Consider the following 21138-nt stretch of genomic DNA (forward strand, 5'->3'; position numbering starts at 1 on the left):
ATATGCTTTTGAGTTTAAAATTTTTCTCCCTCTTCTTCCCACCACCCTCCCCAAGAGGGCGCACAATCTGATATAGGCTATATATATACATTCCTATTAAACATGTTTTCACATTAGTGATGTTGTAAGTAAGAATTAGAACCAATAGGAGGAACCACCAGAAAGAGGAAACAAAACACAACAGAAGAAAAAAATAGCAAATAGTATGCTTCAGTCTGCATTCAAACTCCATAGTTCTTTATTTGGATGTGGATAGCATTTTCTATCGTGAGGCCTTTGGAGATGTGTTAGATCCTTGTTTTGCTGAGAAGGGTTAAGTCTATCGATATTAGTACCTTACTGATTATGTTATTCCCTTCTTGAGCCAAATCCTTGAGAGTAAGGTTCAAACAATGCTTATCTCCCTCCCTTCTTTCCCTCTGCTTTAATAGATTTTGTGCCTTTTCCTGTAATGTAATTTACCCTTGTCTGCCTCCTTCTTTCACTTTCAGTACTTTTTCTTAGATCAGATTAATCCACTTACTTAGATCCATTTAACCCACTTGATTAGATTTTTTTTTTATCATTACATCAAAGTCAATTTATACCCACCCCCTTTATTTATACCCACCCCCTTTATACATACTGGTTTAACATGGTGTAATAACAATACAGTTCTCAAGGGTTACAAGTGTTATCTTTCCTTGTAGGGATGTAAACAGTTTTTCTCTTATTAATAACATGTTGTTTCTTTCTTTCCCCTTTACCTTTTTATGTCTCTCTTGAGTATTGTATTTGAAGACCAAATTTTCTATTGAGCTCTGGTCTTTTTCAGGAAGGTTTGGAAGTCCCCTATTTCATTGAATATCTATCTCCTCCTCTGAAAGATTATCATTTTCACTGGGTAGTTGATCCTTGGTTGTAATCCAAGTTCTTTTGCCTTATGGAATATCATATTCCATGCCCTCTGATCTTTTAAGGTAGAAGCTGCAAGGTCCTGCATGTTCCTGACTGTGGTTACGTGATATTTAAATTATTTCTTTCTGGCTGCTTGCCGTATTTTTTCTTTAACCTGGTAATTTTGGAATTTGGCTACTAATTCCTTGGCATTTTCAATTTGGGATTTCAGGAGGTGATCAGTGGATCAGTGGATTCTTTCTATGGCTATTTTACCCTCTGGTTCTAGCACCTCAAGGCAGTTTTCCTTGATTTCCTGAAAGATGCTGTCCAGGCTCTTTTTTTCATCGTGGTTTTCAGGTAGACCAATAATTTTTAAATTGTCTCTCCTGGATCTATTTTCCAGGTCAGTTGTTTTACCAATGGGTATTTTACATTTTCATCTATTTTTTCATTCTTTTGTTTTTGTTTGACTGATTCTTGCTATCTCATAGAGTCATTAGCTTCCATTTGCTAATTCTAATTTTTAACAAATTGTTTTTTTCTATTAGATTTTGTACCTCCTTCCCCATTTGGCCAATTGTATTTTTTAGGGACTTGTTTTCTTCAGTGTACTTGTTTTTCCCAGTTGGCCAATTGTGTTTTTTAGAGACAGTTAATTTTTGTCTTTCCTTTTCCAAGCTATTGACTCTCTTTTGCATACCTCTCATTTCTTTTCCAATTTTTTCTTCTACCTCTATCATTTGACTTTTAAAATACTTCTTGAGCTCTTCTAAGAAGGCTTTTTCATATTCCCTTTTGAGGTTCCAGGTGTGAGTTTGTTGACAGTGTTGTCCTCTTCAGAATTTCTGCCTTGATCTTCACTCTTTCCCATAATAAGAATCTATGATATGTTTCTTTTTGCTCATGGTGTTTGCTTATTTCCTGGCCTTTAAAGAGATTGAGCTCTCCTGCTGGGGGGCAGAGGGCACTGACCCAAGCTTCTTGTTGGGTGTCTAGGGCCTGGTTGATGTCTTTGTGTACTGGGAACCTCCAATGCTGGCAGTTGGAGGTTGTAGGGTTCTTAACCAGGTGTTGGGCTGGAATCAGCAATACTGGAACTCTAGGTGTAGATTGGGTAGTGTGGCTCCTGGAGATTTTCTGCTCACCCCAGGCCTTTCCTTCCTTTTGCTTTCTTCAGCTCCTTTCAGATGGATGTTGCAGGATGGTTATCTGCCTTGGGGCCCCGTGGAGCACGGCTTCCCTTAGTATTGCTAAGGCACTGGAATACCTGGTTGCTGTAGAATCTACCTTTGTATTTCTGTAGCAATATCTTCTATCTTTTAGTTTCTGTGTTTCTGTGTTAAGAGAAAAAAGTAGAAATTACCCCCTTTTTTTTTTTTTTTTTTTTTTTTTTTTGTTGCTTTTTGGTGAGGCAGTGGGGTTAAGTGACTTGCCCAGGGCCACGTGTCTGAAGCCGGATTTGAACTCAGGTCCTCCTGACTCCAAGGCCAGAGCTCTGTCCACTTCGCCACCTAGCTGCCCCAGAAATGAACCTTTTTGAGATGAATAGTTTCAAACCTGATTAGAGAAGCCACTTGATTAATATTAGTGGTTTTATAAATTTTCTATTAGTCACAGGCAATATTTCCTATGATTCCAAGCAAGTCAAGTCAGTATTACTACTCTGTTACTGAAATTGTTCTTATGATTTTGAGAGTTGTCCAGCATGGGCAGTATTATCCTAGTATATTCTGTGGCCAATAGACAATACGATAAACAGGAAATTAACTAATTTCATAGTTTTTGTTTATTTGTATGCTTTTGCCAAAAGAATCAGTTCTGCCAAATACTCACACATTAAGAAAACAATTCTTTATTTCATCCAAATTTAATTCCAAAGATTGTCCTAATCTAAACTTTTAGACTAACTTAAGAGAGTGTTTACTTCTCAAAAAATGAAAAATCTTTCCTGTGAAATGAGAGTTTTGTGTGTGTTTTTTCAAACTCATTCACTTGGGTTAGACACATTTGCACAAAGTCACCGTTTGCCTGCTAAATATGCTATGTGTGCTTGCTTGGAGTGGTTAATGCCTGGCACATATAAGTACTTAATAAATGCTTCTCATATCCTTTATAGCTTCATGACTTGAAATTGTCTTTGCAGAGTGCTTAAAATTGGGTTTTTCTAGCTGTAGATAATGAATTTATTGGCTTGTTAGAATTGATTTTGAATATTCATAACATTAAAAATAGCTCTTACCCCTAGTATTATGGAGGTAAACTTCCTTTTGATACTAAGTCTCCCTGTATCTGTAGGCTGTTGATTTGTTCACCAGGCTAAAAATGAGGTGTCATTGTGTGTCAGTTCATGAAAGACTTGTTTCCTTCTGTATAATAGGAATTTCAGTGGTAGAGCTGTGATTCTTGGTCCTGGTGCTCATTTTTCTCTCCTTATCTCTCTATAAGTCCTTGAAGACTGAGTACTTTTCCACATTTATATATGAAGTTGGGGAGCACATGCTGTCTGACATTGTTTACTTTTCTTCTTACTACCTTGTCAGAACTCTCTAACTTTGCTGCTGTCAAGATCAAAAGATGGGAGAAACTTCCTGTTTAAGGTGGAGATATGGCTCACTTTCCAAGAGGACGGAATGATGAAGTTTTAGTATGAAATTTCAGAAAATATTTAAACCCAGGCGTTACCAGAAAAAACAAAAGTTCCATGATGGTTTTTAAAAGGTCACTGTTGACTCTAAATTTTATCTTGTTTTTAATGAGGTTTTGTAAGAATGAAAAAATTCAGACCTTTTGTCCTAGCTGTTAGAGCCAGATGTTAGTCACTTGGGTGTAGCAACATCAAATTGAATATCAACCTGGAATTTCAAGGGCTAGCTTTCCGTTCTGAATCTTGGAAATTTTCTGCTTTCTGTGATTTCAAGACGTACTTTCTCATTGAATGCATTGGACTAATGTTTGGAAAAAATCTCATTGGCATGTTGTGTCCTAGATTGCTTCACTATTTCTGATAGAGAGTACAGGTGAAAAAATATGTATTAGGTGTGTTTCTTAGATCAAAATAGACTTTGCAATAATAGCATTAGTATTTTTAGGGTAAAGTGTGAATTAAAAAGTAAAAACAGTTATGGCATTGTTTGAGAAATATGCAAGTATCTGAAAGTTTTGTTTCTTTGTCATTACTGTTTTTGGCCTGTACTTTCCAGGTAAGAGGAGATATAAAGCTAATAGCAATTTTGGCCTTAGGAAATGATTGGAGTAGTATGGTAGTGAGTTAGGGAACTAGGATACTGAAAAAATTTCATTCTTCATTGTCTGGGTTCTCAGTGTGTTATTGTTGTGCAGTATTTTGGGTAAGAAAGCATTTTAAATATCAGAATTTTAAATAATAACATTTAATGTTGCCGTAATTGTGATGAAATATGCAGGTCTAAACATTTGGAATGCCTAATTCTTATATAGTTATTTTAAAATATTATAGCTATCTTCATGTCTAAAAAGATTTAGGACAAGGCTTAGTAACTTTTTGGTTTTGGTGAGTTGTGTGTGTGATGGGTATGTGTATGTGTGTATGTATACACGTAACAAAACTCCAAGAGTTGAGATTATGCCAAGATAGTGGGAAAGTTCCCTTTGAATCCTTTTAATCAGTCTCTCTGATCCCTGTGAAAGGAAAACTGGGATCGCCTGTGGGTGGGTGACGGGATAGGATGGGGGAGGTCTCAGGACAAATCTCCTTGTTATAACATGAAATGACTCTGTGGTACTTTCTGATGTTTGTTTTGGGGATTTTCAGTTTCCTGAGTGGGTAAATTTTGCTTGGAGGGGAGGGTACCATCTCTGAAGTGTCTAAAAACAGTAAGTTCAAGAAATGTAACATGTTTAAATGCAACTAAGCAATAAGTGTATATTTTTTTAAATGGTGACGTGAGTGCCTGGAAAATGTAAAACACTGTTCAGAACTTTTTAGAAATATTTCATCAGTCCAACACATAAACTACAATAAAAGATTCTAGAGTAAGAACTGTAGGAAAACATAATGATTGTATGAAATTTATTGTTACTTAGTGTTTCATACTTATTTCTCTTTAATTTCTAGATTATGGGTCACTGTTTGACTTAGAAAATGATCTTCCTGATGAGCTGATCCCCAATGGTGGAGAATTAAGCCTTTTAAACAGTGGGAACCTTGTTCCAGATGCAGCTTCCAAACACAAACAACTCTCAGAGCTTTTGAGAGGAGGCAGTGGCTCTAGTCTAAACCCAGGAATAGGAAATGTGAACTCCAGTAGCCCTGTCCAGCAAGGAATTGGTAGCCAGGCCCAAGGGCAGCCGAACAGTGCTAATATTGCTAATCTAGGTGCCATGGGCAAGAGCCCTCTGAATCAGGGAGACTCTTCAGCATCAAGCCTGCCAAAGCAGGCCACTAACACCTCTGGACCTACACCCCCTGCTTCACAAGCACTGAACTCTCAAGCACAAAAACAAGTAGGGTTGGTGACTAGCAGCCCTGCTACATCACAGACTGGACCTGGGATCTGCATGAATGCTAATTTTAATCAGACGCACCAAGGCCTTCTTAATAGTAACTCTGGCCATAGTTTAATGAATCAGCCCCAGCAAGGCCAGGGGCAGGTAATGAATGGATCTCTTGGTGCAGCTGGAAGAGGAAGAGGAGCTGGGATGCAGTATTCTGCTCCTGCCATGCCAGGGAATGCAGGTAGTGTGCTGGCAGAGACACTGACCCAGGTTTCACCACAAATGGCCAGTCACGCAGGATTGAACACGGCACAGGCAGGAGCCATGACAAAGGTAAGTGTATGTCTTTACGTATTTTTTGATTCTTTTTACTTAATAGCATGGCTTATTCACAGGTAGCCCATTATCGTGGAACCCTGCCTAATCTTTTAATTAGTTGGTTTTTTCTTCCTTTCTCCCTTCTTCCTTCCTTCCTTCCTTCCTTCCTTCCATTCATTCATTGGGGGTTAAGTGACTTGCCCAGAGTCACACAGCTAGTAAGTGTTAATGTGTCTGAGGTCAGATTTGAACTCAGATCCTTCTGACTCCATGGCCAGAATGCTATCCGCTGAGCCACCTAGCTGCCCCCAATTAGTTGGTTTCTTGAAAAAACAATTTTCCCTGAAGAAATATTTTTGCAGACTATTTCACAGGAATAGTATACATATATATGCAGTAATCAGCAAGCCTATATACTAAGAAGATTCAGAAAAACTAAAACTACTAGGGTTCAGGTGGCAATTCAGATTGTTTACCATTTAGCTTGTGACATAAGCAATTGGTCAAATGGTATTCTGGTAGGGGTTTTGCACTGTTATGGTGGGTTTTGAATATGACTATATTAATATTGTTCTTGCACAGTGACTAACGGGGGCACCCAAATGCAGGTTATTGATATGTTGTACTTGAAATTTTCTTGTTAATTTAATCAGGTATTCAGCATACAATAAAGATTTTTTTTAGAATCTGCTCTGTACAGAACACCCACATAGGTGCAGGGGAAGTTAACAAAGTGTATGTAGGACATACGTAGGATCATAGATTTAGACCTAGAAGGAACCTTTAAGACCATGGTTCCTGCTCTCCTGGAACTTATTTATTGTAGAGAGAAAAGGTATAAACAAAAGTAACTTTAATAGACTATACCTAAGTGATTTAGAAAGTTTTGAAATTTGAGAGGTTAGGGATAAGAGGAGGGATAGGATCTGGATCTATGATTTCACTGATGAGTAATACAGAAATTCCCTCTACCAATGCAAGCCAATACCTTCTCTCAAATTGTATTTAGAGAGTTGCCTGGAGCAAAGGTGTCAAACTTGGTGAAAACCTTTGCATTGTGACCCAAAAAACTCCCAAGTGTGACCTTAATCAGATTGAAATGCAATTGGGAAATATTTAACAAAATAAATAAAAGTACGTACATAAATGATGTTAATTCGTGACTTTCTAAGTCAATATGCTTCTTTGTAAGTCATTGTCCCTTTCTGTTTGAGTTTGACATCCCTGGCCTAGAGCGTGATGAAGTTAAGTAACTTGTCCAGGGTATATGTCCAGCCAGGTATACATTAGAGACGGGACTTGATCCCAGGTCTTCCTGGATCTCAAGGCAGCGCTCGCTCGCTGACTCTCTCTCTGCTATGCTACACTAAGGTTTCTGTGCGAGATTTGGAGGATGTCATTGACATGAGGGGATTCCAGAAGACTTCATGAAGAATGGAGAAAGTCATATTTTTTAGAATTTAAAGCTAGAAGGGACCTTACAGATCATCTAGTCTTAATTCCCTCATTTTACACATGAGGAAATCAAGGGTCCTTTTAATCTGCCCAATGCCACATTTCAGTTAGACTTGAAAGGATAGGTAGGAATTCAGCCAGAGAGAAGGGAGGGCGTTACAGACATAAAGGAACACTGAGTAAAGATGAGAAAATGCCAACGTATAGCACTATATATAGTGTCTGACAGAACAGCTAGGTCCATATTCGTGAGAGTAATGAATCCAGTGGTGTAGTCTTTGCCTGCATTAAAATTCTCACTATGCAAAGTTTAAATGATGTAAAGTATGATTATTGCTTACCATGTTAGTTACCAATGGAAACATGCAGTATGGTTTTGAATAATGTTCCCACTTCATGGGATTTTGATTATTTGTACTAATTGGTACCTAGCTTTATGTATATCCAGTGACACCAAATGGATCCAAATCTCTGCAGAGGAGCTGGAGGAGATGTCTTCTCATGTCTTCTTTGTAGCCAAGCTTTTTCTTTATAATTTTAGTTGTTTTGTGGTGGTTGTTATTTGCATTTACATTATTGTAGTCCTTGTATATATTGTTTTCCTGACTTTGCTTACCTCCCTTAAATTCATGTACCACAAGGTTTAGTCTTGTATTGTTGAGAATCTTTTTGCAAAAGCCAAAAACATAAAAATGTTTGAAATGGTGAGCTCTCTAATGCAGCAGTTTTCAAGCTTTTTTGATTACTCCTACAGTAAAGAATTTTTGAACGCCCACCCCCAATGTGTATTTATTTACTTATTTATATACATATACTACTGTAGTCATAATAATAATAATAATTATTATTATTATTTTTTTTAGGCAGTTGGGGTTAAGTGACTTGCCCAAGGTCACACAGCTAGTAAGTGTCAAGTGTTTGGTCTGAGGCCAGATTTGAACTCAGGTCCTCCTGACTGCAGGGTCCGTGCTTTATCCACTGCGCCACCTAGCTGCCCCATTGTATTCATAATTATATGTGTGTATAGAAATTACAAATGTTATAGAACAAAAAATGGGAATTAAGAAGGATGATAAAGATAAATTGATATCTGATCCTGGAGTCATTAGGGAGCTAGTTGGAATGTAAGTAGAGTAGTGACTATATGGTAAAACCTACGCTTGAGGAAATTCACTGTGGCACCTGTGTGGAGGATAAAAGACTTGAGTCAGTTAGGAAGCCATTATAATACTTCAGGGGAAAGGTGATGAGGAACTGAGTGAGGATGGTGATTGTTGAATGGAGAGAAGGTGATCTTTATGATCAGTATTATGGAGGTAGAATCAAGACTTAACAATTAGTTGTGTGTATGGGATAATAAATTGGGAATAATACCAAGATTTTGAAGAAAGTGAATGACTGGAAGGATGGTGGTACCCTCTATAGAAACAGGGAAATTCAGAAGAGGTATAAGTTTTAGTGAAAAGTTATTGTTATGAGGTCTTTGATGCATATTAAAATTCATATGTGCTTGTTTATCCTTTTCTATTCACTCTGTCCCACCCCTCACTCCACCTCAAAAAAGGATATTGTATCAGCTGTTACTCTTTTACTACTTGAGGGGGAGGGGGTAGCTGGTAATGGATTGATGGGGGTGGAGGGAAGTAGGGAATTTTAAATGTGCAGCCTGAATTGTGATTAAGTTTTAACTGCCCAGTGAATGTGGGAGTATCCTATGTGAAAGTAGACAAATCAGCCTTGACATTGGATACCACTGCTATATAGACAAGAGAAGGGGTTCACATGGTCACAGATATAAAGCTATAAAGGACCTTAAGTATCATCTAGTACAGGGATTCTTAATCTTTTTTTGGGATATCATGGACCCGTTAGCTTAGGCAGTTTAGTAACCTATAGATTTCCCATCTTAGAACAATTTAAATAATTGGAAGAAATGCTAAATTTTAGTTAGAAGTTAGTGAAAGTAAAGATATAATTTTCCCCCATCAACACTCAAAGATTTCAGGTTAAAAACTCATGATCTGGTCCAGCCCCCTCATTTTACAGAGAAGAAAACTGAGGCCCTAGAGGGGTGTGATTACTTGCCAGTGGTAACACATAGGCAAGTGATAAAGCCATGATTAAAATCTAAGTCATCTTATATACCCCACTTTGTAGCATTTTATTTTTCCTTTGCAGTCTTTCCATTGTGTGTGTTCAGCCTGAACAGGAATTTCTAGGCCAGCTCCATTCTTAATATACACTGCTGTTAGGATTATCCATACAACTTCCAGGTTTGAGAGCAGACCGTTCTACTTAATAGGCCTAGCTTTGGGTCATCCCTAAACTCTGCATACAATTTGGCATGCATCACTTGTTAAACCTGTCTGGATATTCAGCACAACCTGTGGGAAGCAGTTGGCTGAAATGATTTTAAATTTACCTGTTACGAAACAGGTTAGGTAGTGATTCTAAAGTTTCTCTAAGCATCTTTAATTTTTAGAAAAGAATTACAGATAATATTTTTCAAAAATAAATTTTTGTTGACCTTTTGTTTTTAAATTATTTATGTTCTTATAATGAAGAAAAAAGAGAAAGAAAGTAATACCAATACTAACTAACAATTACAAAGCTTACTTATTTGCCAAACACTGTGGTGAGTGCCTTGTACATTAAAACTAACTAGCCTGTGAAATAAGTCTGATGTTATATGCAGCATCTTGTTCAGGTGGTCCTTTATTTCTTCAAAGAAAGGGGTGGGAGGAAAGGTGCTTTTTCATATCACTTCTTTGACACTAACTTGATCATTGTAATTTCTCAGCATTCAGTTTTGATTGTTATATTATTATTGTTCTCTCCATTTACATTGTTGTAGTCCTTGTGTATATTAAGTAATACTCTTATTACTACATTCATGTGCCAAGATTTGTTTAGCCATTCCCTAACTAAACAGTATTTACTTTGATTCCAGTTCTTTTCTATAACACAGTGTACTGCTATAAATATTTTGGGGTGGTATGGTACCCCTTTTTTTGTCATAGATCTCCTTATGATATTTTCCTAGAAGTGGAACTTTGGGTCAAAGGATATATTCATTTTAGTCACACTTGGAGTAACTTTTAAATATTGAGCCTGCTCTGCATTTAATTTTTTCAAGGGTTCTTAAGCTTTTTTGGTGTCATGGACCCCTTTGGCAGTCTGATGAAGGCTAGTGACCCCTTCTCAGAATGTTTTCACATGAATAAAATTTAATACATAGATTACAAAGGAAATCAGATATATTGAAATAGTTATCAAAATACATAATATATTAAATATATTAAAAAATTTAAATTCCTGGTTCATACAAAATTCAGAAATCCACTAATTGGCTTTCAATTTGAAATGTTGATATTCAGCCTGAATAATTTTAGCCAAACTTAGCAAACTTGACAGACTCTTTTCTGGGTGGGGATATAGCATGTTGGAAAGGAAAAAAACACTGTCTCAGACCTGTCTTTGTCCTAGCTATGCCTCACATTATTGTTATTATTGACAACAATAATAATAACAATAGCTAGCATTTATATAGTACCATCTTTGCACCAGGCACTGTGCTAAGCTTTTTATGGATACTATCTCATTTGATCTTCACAACAACTCTGGGAGTTAAGTGCTGTTTACTCCCTGTTTTACAGAGGAGGAAACTGAGGCAAATAGAAATTAAGTGACTTACCCAAAGTTACACAGCTATTAAGTGTCTGAGCCTGAACTCATCTTTCTGACTAAAAGCCCAGCTGTCTATCTGCATCACCTCACTACCTCAGGCAGTATCTTCAGGATAGGTACTAGTTAATTTTTGTCTTTGTTTCTTACGTCACGTAACAATAGTTGCTATGTAGTAGATATTTGATATTCATTAATTCTGATTGACTAATTCCTTATCTTTAAAATAAGAGGCTACATTAAATGGTTTATTGATTTAGAGCTGGAAAGTACCTGCGAAGTTGGTAGTCTAATTTCCTAACTTTATAGTGAAGAAGCAGATGTGGAATAAGTGACATATTCAAACCAAACCTAGGCACTCTTGACTTGAAAACCAGCCCTCTTTCCACTGCACCACTTGATCATTCTGTGGCGCTCTTTGGAGAATGAGATCACTGGCACCCATGGTGATCATCATAATCTCTGATAATACAATTTTCTACAGTATTTAACATTTTTGGTTTGATTTTTCTGGCACAGGCAGATTTGATTTACAATTCACTTTGCCTTTTAGAGTCCTTTGTTATTTTTGCTCATTTTTTGAAGGTGTAAATTATATGCTGAGGAGGAGGAGGAAAACTTGGTTAGGGTAAATGCCATAGAATAGAAGTTATAAAAAATATTAGGTAGCTAACTGTCAGAAATAAGAGGCGTTGTCATGAGAATTTTTCCAATAAAGGCAGCCACTTGTAAATTGTTAAACTATAGTGCCTCCGTTGCCAAGATTTAAGTTACATGAAACAGGTATTTGCCACATTTTATAAAGTACAGTGATTAGCAGAAGAATATGCAAAGCATGATAACCAGAATGGTGTAGCACCTTGATTGTGCCTTATCAGGACCAGCTGAAGGATAAGGGAAATCTTTACTATAGAAGAAACTGTTTTAGAGGTACATTCTTGATCATTCAGTTGTTAGCATACTCTCCCTCTTGAAAATAATTTATATTTACTTATTAGCATACTTATATCCACTAGGAGAATGCAAACTTCTTGAGGGCAGGGACTGTTTTTTTGTTTTTGTTTTTTTGGTATTTGTATTCCCAGTACATAGCATATACTACCATATGTGTACTAGTTGCCAAGTAAATGTTTATTTAATTGAATTGAAAGTAGTATGCTTTCACAAAATTGTCGTTTCCCTTTTCTTAATGGTAACTAAGTGTTCCTGTACTTGTACTCAGTGGTCTAATTAGGAAAGAGTCGAGAGCATTCTAAGAGCATATATTTGAATATATAAATTGAATGTTTCTGGGGAGTAAAAATATTTGTCACTGGATAAAAATTCCAGTTTATATTGTATGATGATGTTTTCCTTTTGGGATCTCTTTCAGGAGGTGATTGGTGGATTCTTTCAATTTCTTTTTTACCCTCTGGTTCTAGAATGTCAGGGCAGTTTTTCCTTGATAATTTCTTGAAAGATGATGTGTAGGCTCTTTTTTTGATCATGGCTTTCAGGTAGTCCAATAATTTTTAAATTATCTCTCCTGGATCTTTTTTCCAGATCAGTTGTTTTTTCTAATGAGATATTTCACATTGTCTTCAATTTTTTTCATTCTTTTGGTTTTGTTTTATAATTTCTTTATTTTTCATAGTCATGAGCTTTTTGGCCTTCCTTTTCCATTTGGACAATTCTGCTTTTTGTTCCCTTTTTTTTTGGTGAGGCAATCGGGGTTAAGTGACTTGCCCAAGGTCACACAGCTAATAAGTGTCAAATGTCTGAGGCTGGATTTGAGCTCAGGTCCTCCTGACTACAGGGCCAGTGCTCTATCTACTGCGCCATCAAGCTGACACCCCCCACACCTCCCCCCCATCCAATTCTGTTTGAAAATTTTTTGTTTATTTTGATTTCAGTTCTTCCAAGGTGGTATGATCAAAGAAGAGGTGTTTAGTCCTTTCTTGGCCTATGCTGTGATCTATGAGTGACCACAAGTACTCTTTTCTGCCTTGGGACTGTGAGGAGGATTCCCTGTCCACCTCCACAAGCTCTACTTTTCCAGTGCTTCTCACCCCAGGACCACCACCCGAGACTGGGACCCAGATCCAAGCACTAGCAAAGCAGGAGAATTCCATCTCAGACCTAGCAGAGATCCCTGAAATCCCCATCTGATCAGCTGCTTGATCCCCCCACCTTCTGTGGGCAGAGAGCTCCTGAAGCAACCACTGCCTCTGTGGCTGCTGCCCTGGAGCTGTACTAGGGCCAGGGCTGGACCGCTCTCCTCTCTCACCCAGTTTTACAGACCTTTCCCACTGACCTTCTAAGTTGTTATTGGTGTTTGTGGGTTGAGAAGTCTGGAAACCACCACAGCTGCTCATGATTGAGTCCCCTAAGGCCTGTTCAGGTTTTCCTCTGGCCCAGTCTTTGCCTGGGTGGCCCATGCTGAACTGTGCTCCTCTCCCAGTCTGGTACAACAGACATTTCCTATCAATTGTTCAGGTTGTTTTGGGCTAGAAATTTGTTTCACTCTGTCTTTTTGTGGGTTCTGCTGCTGTAGAATTTGTTTGGAGTCATTTTTTACAGGTATTTGGAGGCGTTTAGGGGAGAGCTCAAGCAAGTCAGTGCTTTTACTCCCATGTCTTAGCTCCACCCTCTGCCTTCCCCCCTACGTGAGAGCTCTTGATTGTGGTTGTGGCATTCCAAGTACTTTTCCTTTTGGAGTTTCTTTCAGAAGATGAAGGGTAGAGTTTTCCTTTCTTCACCTTGCACTTTGGTTCTAATATGTCTGAGCAGTTTACATTTCTTGAAATAGTGTCCGAGGTTTTTTGTTTTTGTTTTGTTTTTTGATCATGGTTTTCAACAAGTTCATTGATGGTTAAATTATCTCTCCTTGACTTGTTGTCTTGGTCAATTTTTAAAAATAAAAATAAATTTTTATTGCTGTCTTTTGAATTTTTTTTTAATATGACCACAATTTCTACTAGTATCCCTTCTTTTCCTCCATGCAGAGGCTCATTTCATATAATAAAAAAATTTTAAGACAATAAAAAAAGAGGAGAAATATGCTTAACTGATCAGTACATCAGCAAAATGGGAGGATATGTGCAGTGTACCATATTCATGGACCTCCTGCTTCTGCAGAGGGATAAGGGAGTGTCTTCTCATTTTTCATTTGGAGCTGTGTTTGTTTTTTATAGTTTTGTAGCATTTACTTTTGAGTTTTTGGGTGGTTCTTTCCATTTGCATTGTTGTAGTTACGTATATTGCCTTTTTTTGGCTTTATGCACTTCACTGCATCAGTTAATGCAGATCTTTCTATATGTACTCTTTATTCTTCTTTGTATTCTTCATATGTGCCATCATATTATCATGTGCCACAATTTGTTTAGCCATTGCTTATTCTTATATTATTCACATCTTTTGATTTTCTGATATTCCTTGCTGGGTTCATGGAGATTCTGATTTCTTTTAGGTCTAGTCTAATTTTGGGGCATCTCTTGTTGGTTAAAGGTTTATCACTTTCTGTTTCATTGAATTTCCTTCCAATACTTTCAGAGCTTTTAATTCACTTTTTCCCCCCTCTTTATTTCTTTTTTTTTTCTTTTTTTTCCTCTTTATTTCTTCTAAGTAGTCATGTAGTCCTTATGGGAAATCCATTTACTTCTTTCAGTCTGTGCTTGCAGTTGTTATGGCATTAGTACCTCTGGCTGTGTTGGATTTTTAGACATTCCTGGATCTATAGTTTTGTTGGTTTTTTTTTTTTAATGGTTACTGTCTGCTTCTTTGGCTTATATATCTCCAGCCTTAGTTTCATAATTAGAGCTTTGTGCCATGGCTGGCAAGTGCCTTCTGCTGTGCTTTGGGGTGAGGTGGTAGCCTTGCTTGGTCTCAACCTGGATCACCTGGGTTCTGTACTGACCTCTGCTTAGAGGGGGAGGGTAGAGAGGAGTGTCAGTGCTAAGAGCTTTGCTGGGATTTAGGACCCATTCGATACTTGACATTCAGAATGCTGAATTGTCTATGTCATTTCAGAATACTTTCCTGGGTGTCTCAGACTGGGCTTGGCATCTCTGACCTACAGTTTGCTTCTGCTACACTATGGGTTTCTGATATCCTGGGGCATTCTCAGAAAAGTCTTCTGCCCATGCTCCCTCTGTATAGAGAGCCTTAAAGGGTGCTGGTCTCTCTGGCTAAGTTCTAGTCATCCTGGGAAGCTTTTTTTTTTTGCTTGCAGTGGCACTGGCTTTTCAGACAAGCTCCCTATCCTGTTCCTAATGGATATCTGATTAACTTTTTCTTTATTTTTGTGTTGGATGTAGTTTGATTTTTTCATTATTACTTGGTTTGGTGCTATCTTGAGGGTTTTTGTTGAAAGGGTTGTGGAAATTGGACTGTTTTTTGGAGGCAGTCAATCTTGGTGGGAAGTACCAGCCTCATGTGTTTGTTGTCTTCTGAGAGTGATGTCATTGGACTGAGGACTAACAAGAAAAAGACATTATTTGGTAACCTTGTATCATTGTAGCTCATTAAAAGTTAAAATTTAGGACTATTTAGTAACAATGTTAACTATTAACTTTAGAGAATATTAGTTGGTGTTAAAAAGGCTGTGTTTGAGTATAAAGAGAGGCTGTGTAGAGCAAGGGTTCTTAAACTTTTGTGTTGGGGCAGTCCAGTAACAGGTGACCTTACGGAATGTTTTAAAAATATGAAATGAAATGCCTAGAATTACAGAGGAAACCAGTTATATTGAAATGCAGCTATCAGAATAATTAAAAAAAAAAAGTCCCTGGACCCCAAGTTAAGAAAACCTGTCTTGCCGCTTTTTACGAAGAAAGATCTTTAGATCATACATAAATTTGGAGCTAGAAGGGACCTTAGAAGGCCCAATCCTTCCTCTTTTTAAAAATGAGGAAATTAATTATCAAGGAGGTTAAATGTTTTGCCCAGGGTTGCGCAGCCAGAGTTCATTCTCATTCTCTCTCTCTCTGTCTGTCTCTCTCTCTCACACACACACACACACACACACACACACACACACACCCCTTTTAAATTATTTTATAGCATTCGTTTAAAAAATTTTTGAGTTCCAAATTTTCTTTCCCTTCCTCCTGCCTCTCCTCTGGTGCATTGAGAAGACAAGCAGTAAGATATCAGTTATACATGTGAAGTCATGCAAAACATTTCCGTATTAGCCATGTTGCAAAAAAAGCAAAACAGAACAATAAAAAGCAAGAAACATAAAGTAAAAACTGTATGCTTCAATCTGCGTTTAGAGTTCATCAGTTCTCTCTGTGGAGGTAGATAGCACTTTTCATCATGGGTCACTTGGAATTGTCATATTGTTTGGAAAAGCTAAGTCTTTCACAGTTGATCATCATACTATTGCTGTTACAGTATACGGTGTTCTTCTGATTCTGTTCATTTCAGTTTACATGAGTTCATATAAGTTTTCTCAGACCAACTTGCTCATCATATAGCACAATAACTTTCTAAGCACAATCATATACCACAGTCATTCTTTAGTTGATGGGCAGCCCCTGGATTTCCAATTTTTTGCCACTATAAAAAGAGCTGTTACAAATATTTTTGTACATATAGATCCTTTCATTTTTCTTCAATCTCTTTAGGATACAGACCTTGTAAGTAGTATTGCTGGGTCAAAGAGTATGCATAGTTTTATAGCCCTTTGGGTGTAGTTCCAAAGTGTTTTCCAGATTGGTTGGGCCAGCTCACAACTCCACCAACAGTGCATTAATGTACCTACTTTTCCACATCTCTTCCAGCATTTATTATTTTGTTTTTCTGTTATGTTGGCCAGTTTGATACAGGTGAGGTGATAACCTCAGAGTTGTTATATTTTTTGTTATATTGGCTTGGCCTACCCATGAGCAGTTTATGTTTCTCCATTTGTTTAGATCTGTCTTTATTTGTGTGAAAAGTGTTTTGTAATTTTGCTCCTGTAGATCTTGAGTTTGTCTCGGCAGGTAGACTCCCAAGTATTTTATACATTATTAAGTTATTTTAAATGGAATTCTCTTATGTTATGTTGCTACCATATAAAAATGCTAATGATATGTATGAGTTTATTTTATATCCTACAACTTTGCTAACAGTTGTTAATTATTTTGTTTGTTTGTTCTTTGGTGAGGCAATTGGGATTATAAGTGACTTGCCCAGAATCACTTAGCAGCTAGTGAGTGTTATGTGTCTGAGGCCAGATTTGAACTCAGGTCCTCCTGACTCCAGAGACAGTGCTCTATCCACTGTGCCACCTAGCTGCCCCACTAAAAGTTGTTAATTATTTAAACTAGTTATTTGGTTGTTTCTTTAGAGGTCTCTAATCATATCATCTTCAAAGAGTGATATTTTTGCTTCCTTGTCTATTTTTATTCCTTCAATTTCTTTTTCTTATCTTATTACTATAGATAGCGTTTCTAATAGAATGTTGAATAATAGTGGTGTAATGGACATCATTGCTTTACTCCTGATAAAGGGATAATTGAGAAGACATTTAGCTTATCCCCGTTATAGATGTTTGTCTTTCATTAGGAACTTTTGGAAGTCCTCTGTTTCACTGAATTTTTTTCCCCTGAAGAATTATACTTAGTTTTGGTAGGTAGGTGATTCTTGATTATAATCCTAGCTCTTTTACCTTATGAAATATCATAATCCAAGGCCCTCACTCCTTTAACATGATAACTGGTAAGTCTTAAGTGATTCTTACTGTGGCTTCACAATATTTGAATATAATATTCCTGGGAGTGTTGGAATCTCTTTCAGGAAGTAATCAGTACATTTTAAAAATTTCTGTTTTACTCTCTGTTTCCAGAATACTAAAGCAGTCTTCCCTTACAATTTTTTGAAATGTAATGTCTAAGATCTTTTTTTTTTATTGGTCATGGTTTTCCTGTGTTTGATTAATTATTGAGTGATAGTTTCCTGCTCAGTTCTTTTTTTACAGTAATATATTTTACATTTTCTTCCATCCCCTCCTCCCTTGAGAAGCTTTATTGCTTCTTGAATTCTCATGAAGTCATTAGCTTCCAGTTGCCCAGTTCTAATTTTTTTTTTGTTTGTTTTTTTGCTTAGGCAGTCAGAGATAAGTGACTTGCCCAGAGTTACACAGCTAGTAAGTGTCAAGTATCTGAAGCTGGATTTGAACTTAGGTCTTCCTGACTCCAAGGCTAGAGCTCTGTCTATTCTAATTTTTAAGGAATTAGTTTTCTCCAGTGAGATTTTACTCTTTCCTTTGTCCAATTTTGCTTTTTTTTAAAAAAAAAAAATTATATTTAGTTTTCAACATTTACTTCTCTAAGTTTTTGAGTTTTAAATTTTCTCCCCCTCCTTCACCTTCCTCCTCCCCAAGATAGTGTGCAATCTGATATAGGCTCCACATATACATTCTTTTTTTTCCATTTAAAAAAAAATTTATTTTTAGTTTTCAACAAACACTTCCATCAACTTTTTATTTTTAAATTTTCTCTCCCTCCCTCCCCACCTTCCTCCTTAAGATAGTGTTCAGTCTGATACAGGCTCTACATATACATTCCTATTAAATATATTTTCACACTAATCATGTTGTAAAGAATTGGAATGAATGGGAGGAATCACGAGAAAGAAGAGGAAAAAAAAACAAAAGAGAGAACAAATAGTATTCTTCCATCTGCATTCAGACTCCATAGTTCTTTCTTTGGATGTGGATAGCATTTTCCATCCTGAGTGTTTTGGAGTTGTCCTAGATCCTTGCGTTGCTAAGAAGAGCTAAGTCTGCCAAAGTCAGTCATTACACAGTGTGGCTGTTACTGTTGTACAATGCTCTCCTGGTTCTGCTCACTTCACTCAGCATCAGTTCATGTAAGTTTTTCCAGGTTTTTCTGAAGTTTGCCTGCTCATCATTTCTTATAGCACAATAGTATTCCATTACGTTCACATACCACAACTTGTTCAACCATTCCCCAATTGATGGGCGTCCCCTCAATTTCCAATTCTTTGCCAACAAAAAAAGTAGCTGCCATAAATATTTTTGTACATGTGGGTCTTTTTCCCATGTTGATGATCTCTTTGGAATACAGCCTTAGAAGTAGTATTGCCAATCCTATTTTTTAAGGAGTTCTTTTGTTCTCTTTTACCATTTGGCTAGTTCTCTGTTTTAAGTGATATTTTGATGCCTCTTTTGCCAATTTTAAATAATTAATTCAATAATTTTATTGAATCACCCTAATCTCTTTTCCCAGTTTTTCTTCCACCACTCTTAACTGATTTTTAAAATGATTTTAGCTCTTCCAGGAATTTTTGTTGGGCTTGAATCCAGTTCACATTTTTTTTCCCCTTTGAGGCCTTACCTTGTAGTTGTCTTGACTTAGTTGTCTTCTGAGTTAGTGTCTTGATCTTCCTGCCACTGTAGTAGCTTTTTATGGTCAGGTTCTTTTTTTGTTGTTTCATTATTTTTCAGCCTGCTTTTTGACTTTGAACTTAATATTAAAGTTTAGTTCTCTTTTTGGTGTGTGGGTTGGGGAGTGTCCCAAGCTTCAGGCTTTTTTGCACTACTTTTTTCAGAGCTAATTCTGGGGTTTGGAAGTTTTCAGTGCTCCAAACTGATGTGATTTGAAGAGAGATGTGTTCCCTATTCTCTTGGTCTGCACTCTGGTCCTTATCCAGAAAGGGGTCCTGATTCCTTGAAGCTGTGAGCAGTATTCCTTCTCAAGGCCCCGATCCCTTGTGTGACAGCAAGTTTTACTGTTCCTCAGAGACTATACTTCCTCTTGACTGACTCTTGAACTCTCTTCCCTGTAACTGTGAGCCAGAAGCGGATATAGTCAATCGGATTTCCAAATAGCACCCTGCACACAGTGCTATGGCTGGGTTCCCTTATAACCTCTTTCTGACCGGCTTACGGATCCCCTTATTGCTTTGGTTTGAGAGCTCCTGAAACTGCTGCTGTGATCTCCAAGCCAGTCCCCACCCGAGTGTCATAGACTTCTCCTCTATACTTCCTGAGTTGTCTTTGTCTGAAACAATGCTCATTATTTGTTGGCTCTTCCACTCTAAAATTTGATTTGAGGTGGTGTTTTAATATTGTTTGGAGGGGAACATTGGAAGAGTGGGGCTGCTTCCTTTGCTCTGCCATCTTGGTTCCATTCCCCAGCAAATTTCAGAGGTGAGTTTTGTATCTACTTCTTCCTGACTCTTAAGTTCTGGGTTCTATCTACTGTATTATGTTTGTCTTTTTTGTTTTGTTTTGTTTTTGCTTTTTGGTGAGGCAGTTGGGGTTAAGTGACTTGCCCAGGGTCACACAGCTAGTAAGTGTGAAGTGTCTGAGGTCGGATTTGAATTCAGGTCCTCCTGACTCCAAGGCTGGAGCTCTATCCACTGTGCCAGCTAGTTGCTCTATGTTTATCTTTTGGATAAGGCTTCTTAGGGTTTTGTCCTTGATATTGTCTTGCACCCTTCTACAAAGGAGATGAACCAAGGAAGGATATCATGGGAAGCCTGGGATATATCACTGAACAGTTTTAACTTCATCTTTTTGTTGCTGTAGACCACACTACGATAAACAATTAGATTGACTGAGAAGAGGAAAAGACTGGTCAAGAAAAATGGGCTAAGAGATTAAGGAGAGGAAGAAGAGGGAATTTTAGTAGGGTTAAGGAACTTTCAGTTTTCATTTTATAATCTGATGATTTATTTGGAAGTTCAGAAAAAAAAATTTTGATTTGAGAAATAAAACAAGTTACTGGTAGCTGAAGATGTACTGTTAACCATATACTTTCATGGATAGGATTTTGCAGTTCTTGAACTATAATTTGCCAAGTCAATTAAGGAGGGAATTTTTTCTCTGTTACTCAGTGACGTCCTAGAATTGAGATGCTCTACTGAGGTGAGGTTTATTTAAACATTTTTTTAAATTAAAATTGAAAAAAAGATTTCAATTATTACACATTTTTTCTCCCCACCCACTAAAAGAAAAGCAAAATTCTTGTAACAAATAGGCATAGTCAAGCAAAACAAATTCTGATATTGGCAATGTCCACAAAGGTGTCTCCTTCATATTAGTCTGTCTCTGTCTGGAGAGATGGGTTGAAACTTAGTTTCTTAGGGCAAGCCTTAAGGGTAAGCCTTTTGTATTCATAACCTACTTAATCTGAAGAAGGCACATTTAAACCACAGGTCAGTTTAAAAGCAATCCTCTTATTTGACCGAAGAATGAAAAACCAGGGAGGTTTCTAAAATGATTTATTACTTTTTCTCTATACCTATATGTACATCAGGAACAAAAGACCTAGAATCTAAAGGAGAATGATGGGGGAAAAAAAGAATTAAGTGAGAATAAGACAGACACCAAATTATATTATA

At 37.2% G+C, this 21138-nt stretch overlaps 1 protein-coding gene across 2 annotated transcripts in view; it reads left to right on the forward strand.

Annotated features, from left to right (window-relative positions):
• CREBBP (CREB binding protein) overlaps nt 1–21138 on the forward strand; it is a 159046-nt gene that overhangs the window by 23077 nt on the left and 114831 nt on the right. For both annotated transcript variants that reach the window (XM_027859678.1, XM_027859679.1), the window contains exon 2: nt 4973–5685. In XM_027859678.1, the coding sequence (XP_027715479.1) occupies nt 4973–5685 (713 nt within the window). The remainder of the gene's footprint in view (nt 1–4972; nt 5686–21138) is intronic.

The sequence above is a fragment of the Vombatus ursinus genome, unplaced genomic scaffold, assembly GCF_900497805.2.
Source record: "Vombatus ursinus unplaced genomic scaffold, bare-nosed wombat genome assembly UNPS02014171.1, whole genome shotgun sequence".
NCBI lineage: Eukaryota > Metazoa > Chordata > Mammalia > Diprotodontia > Vombatidae > Vombatus > Vombatus ursinus.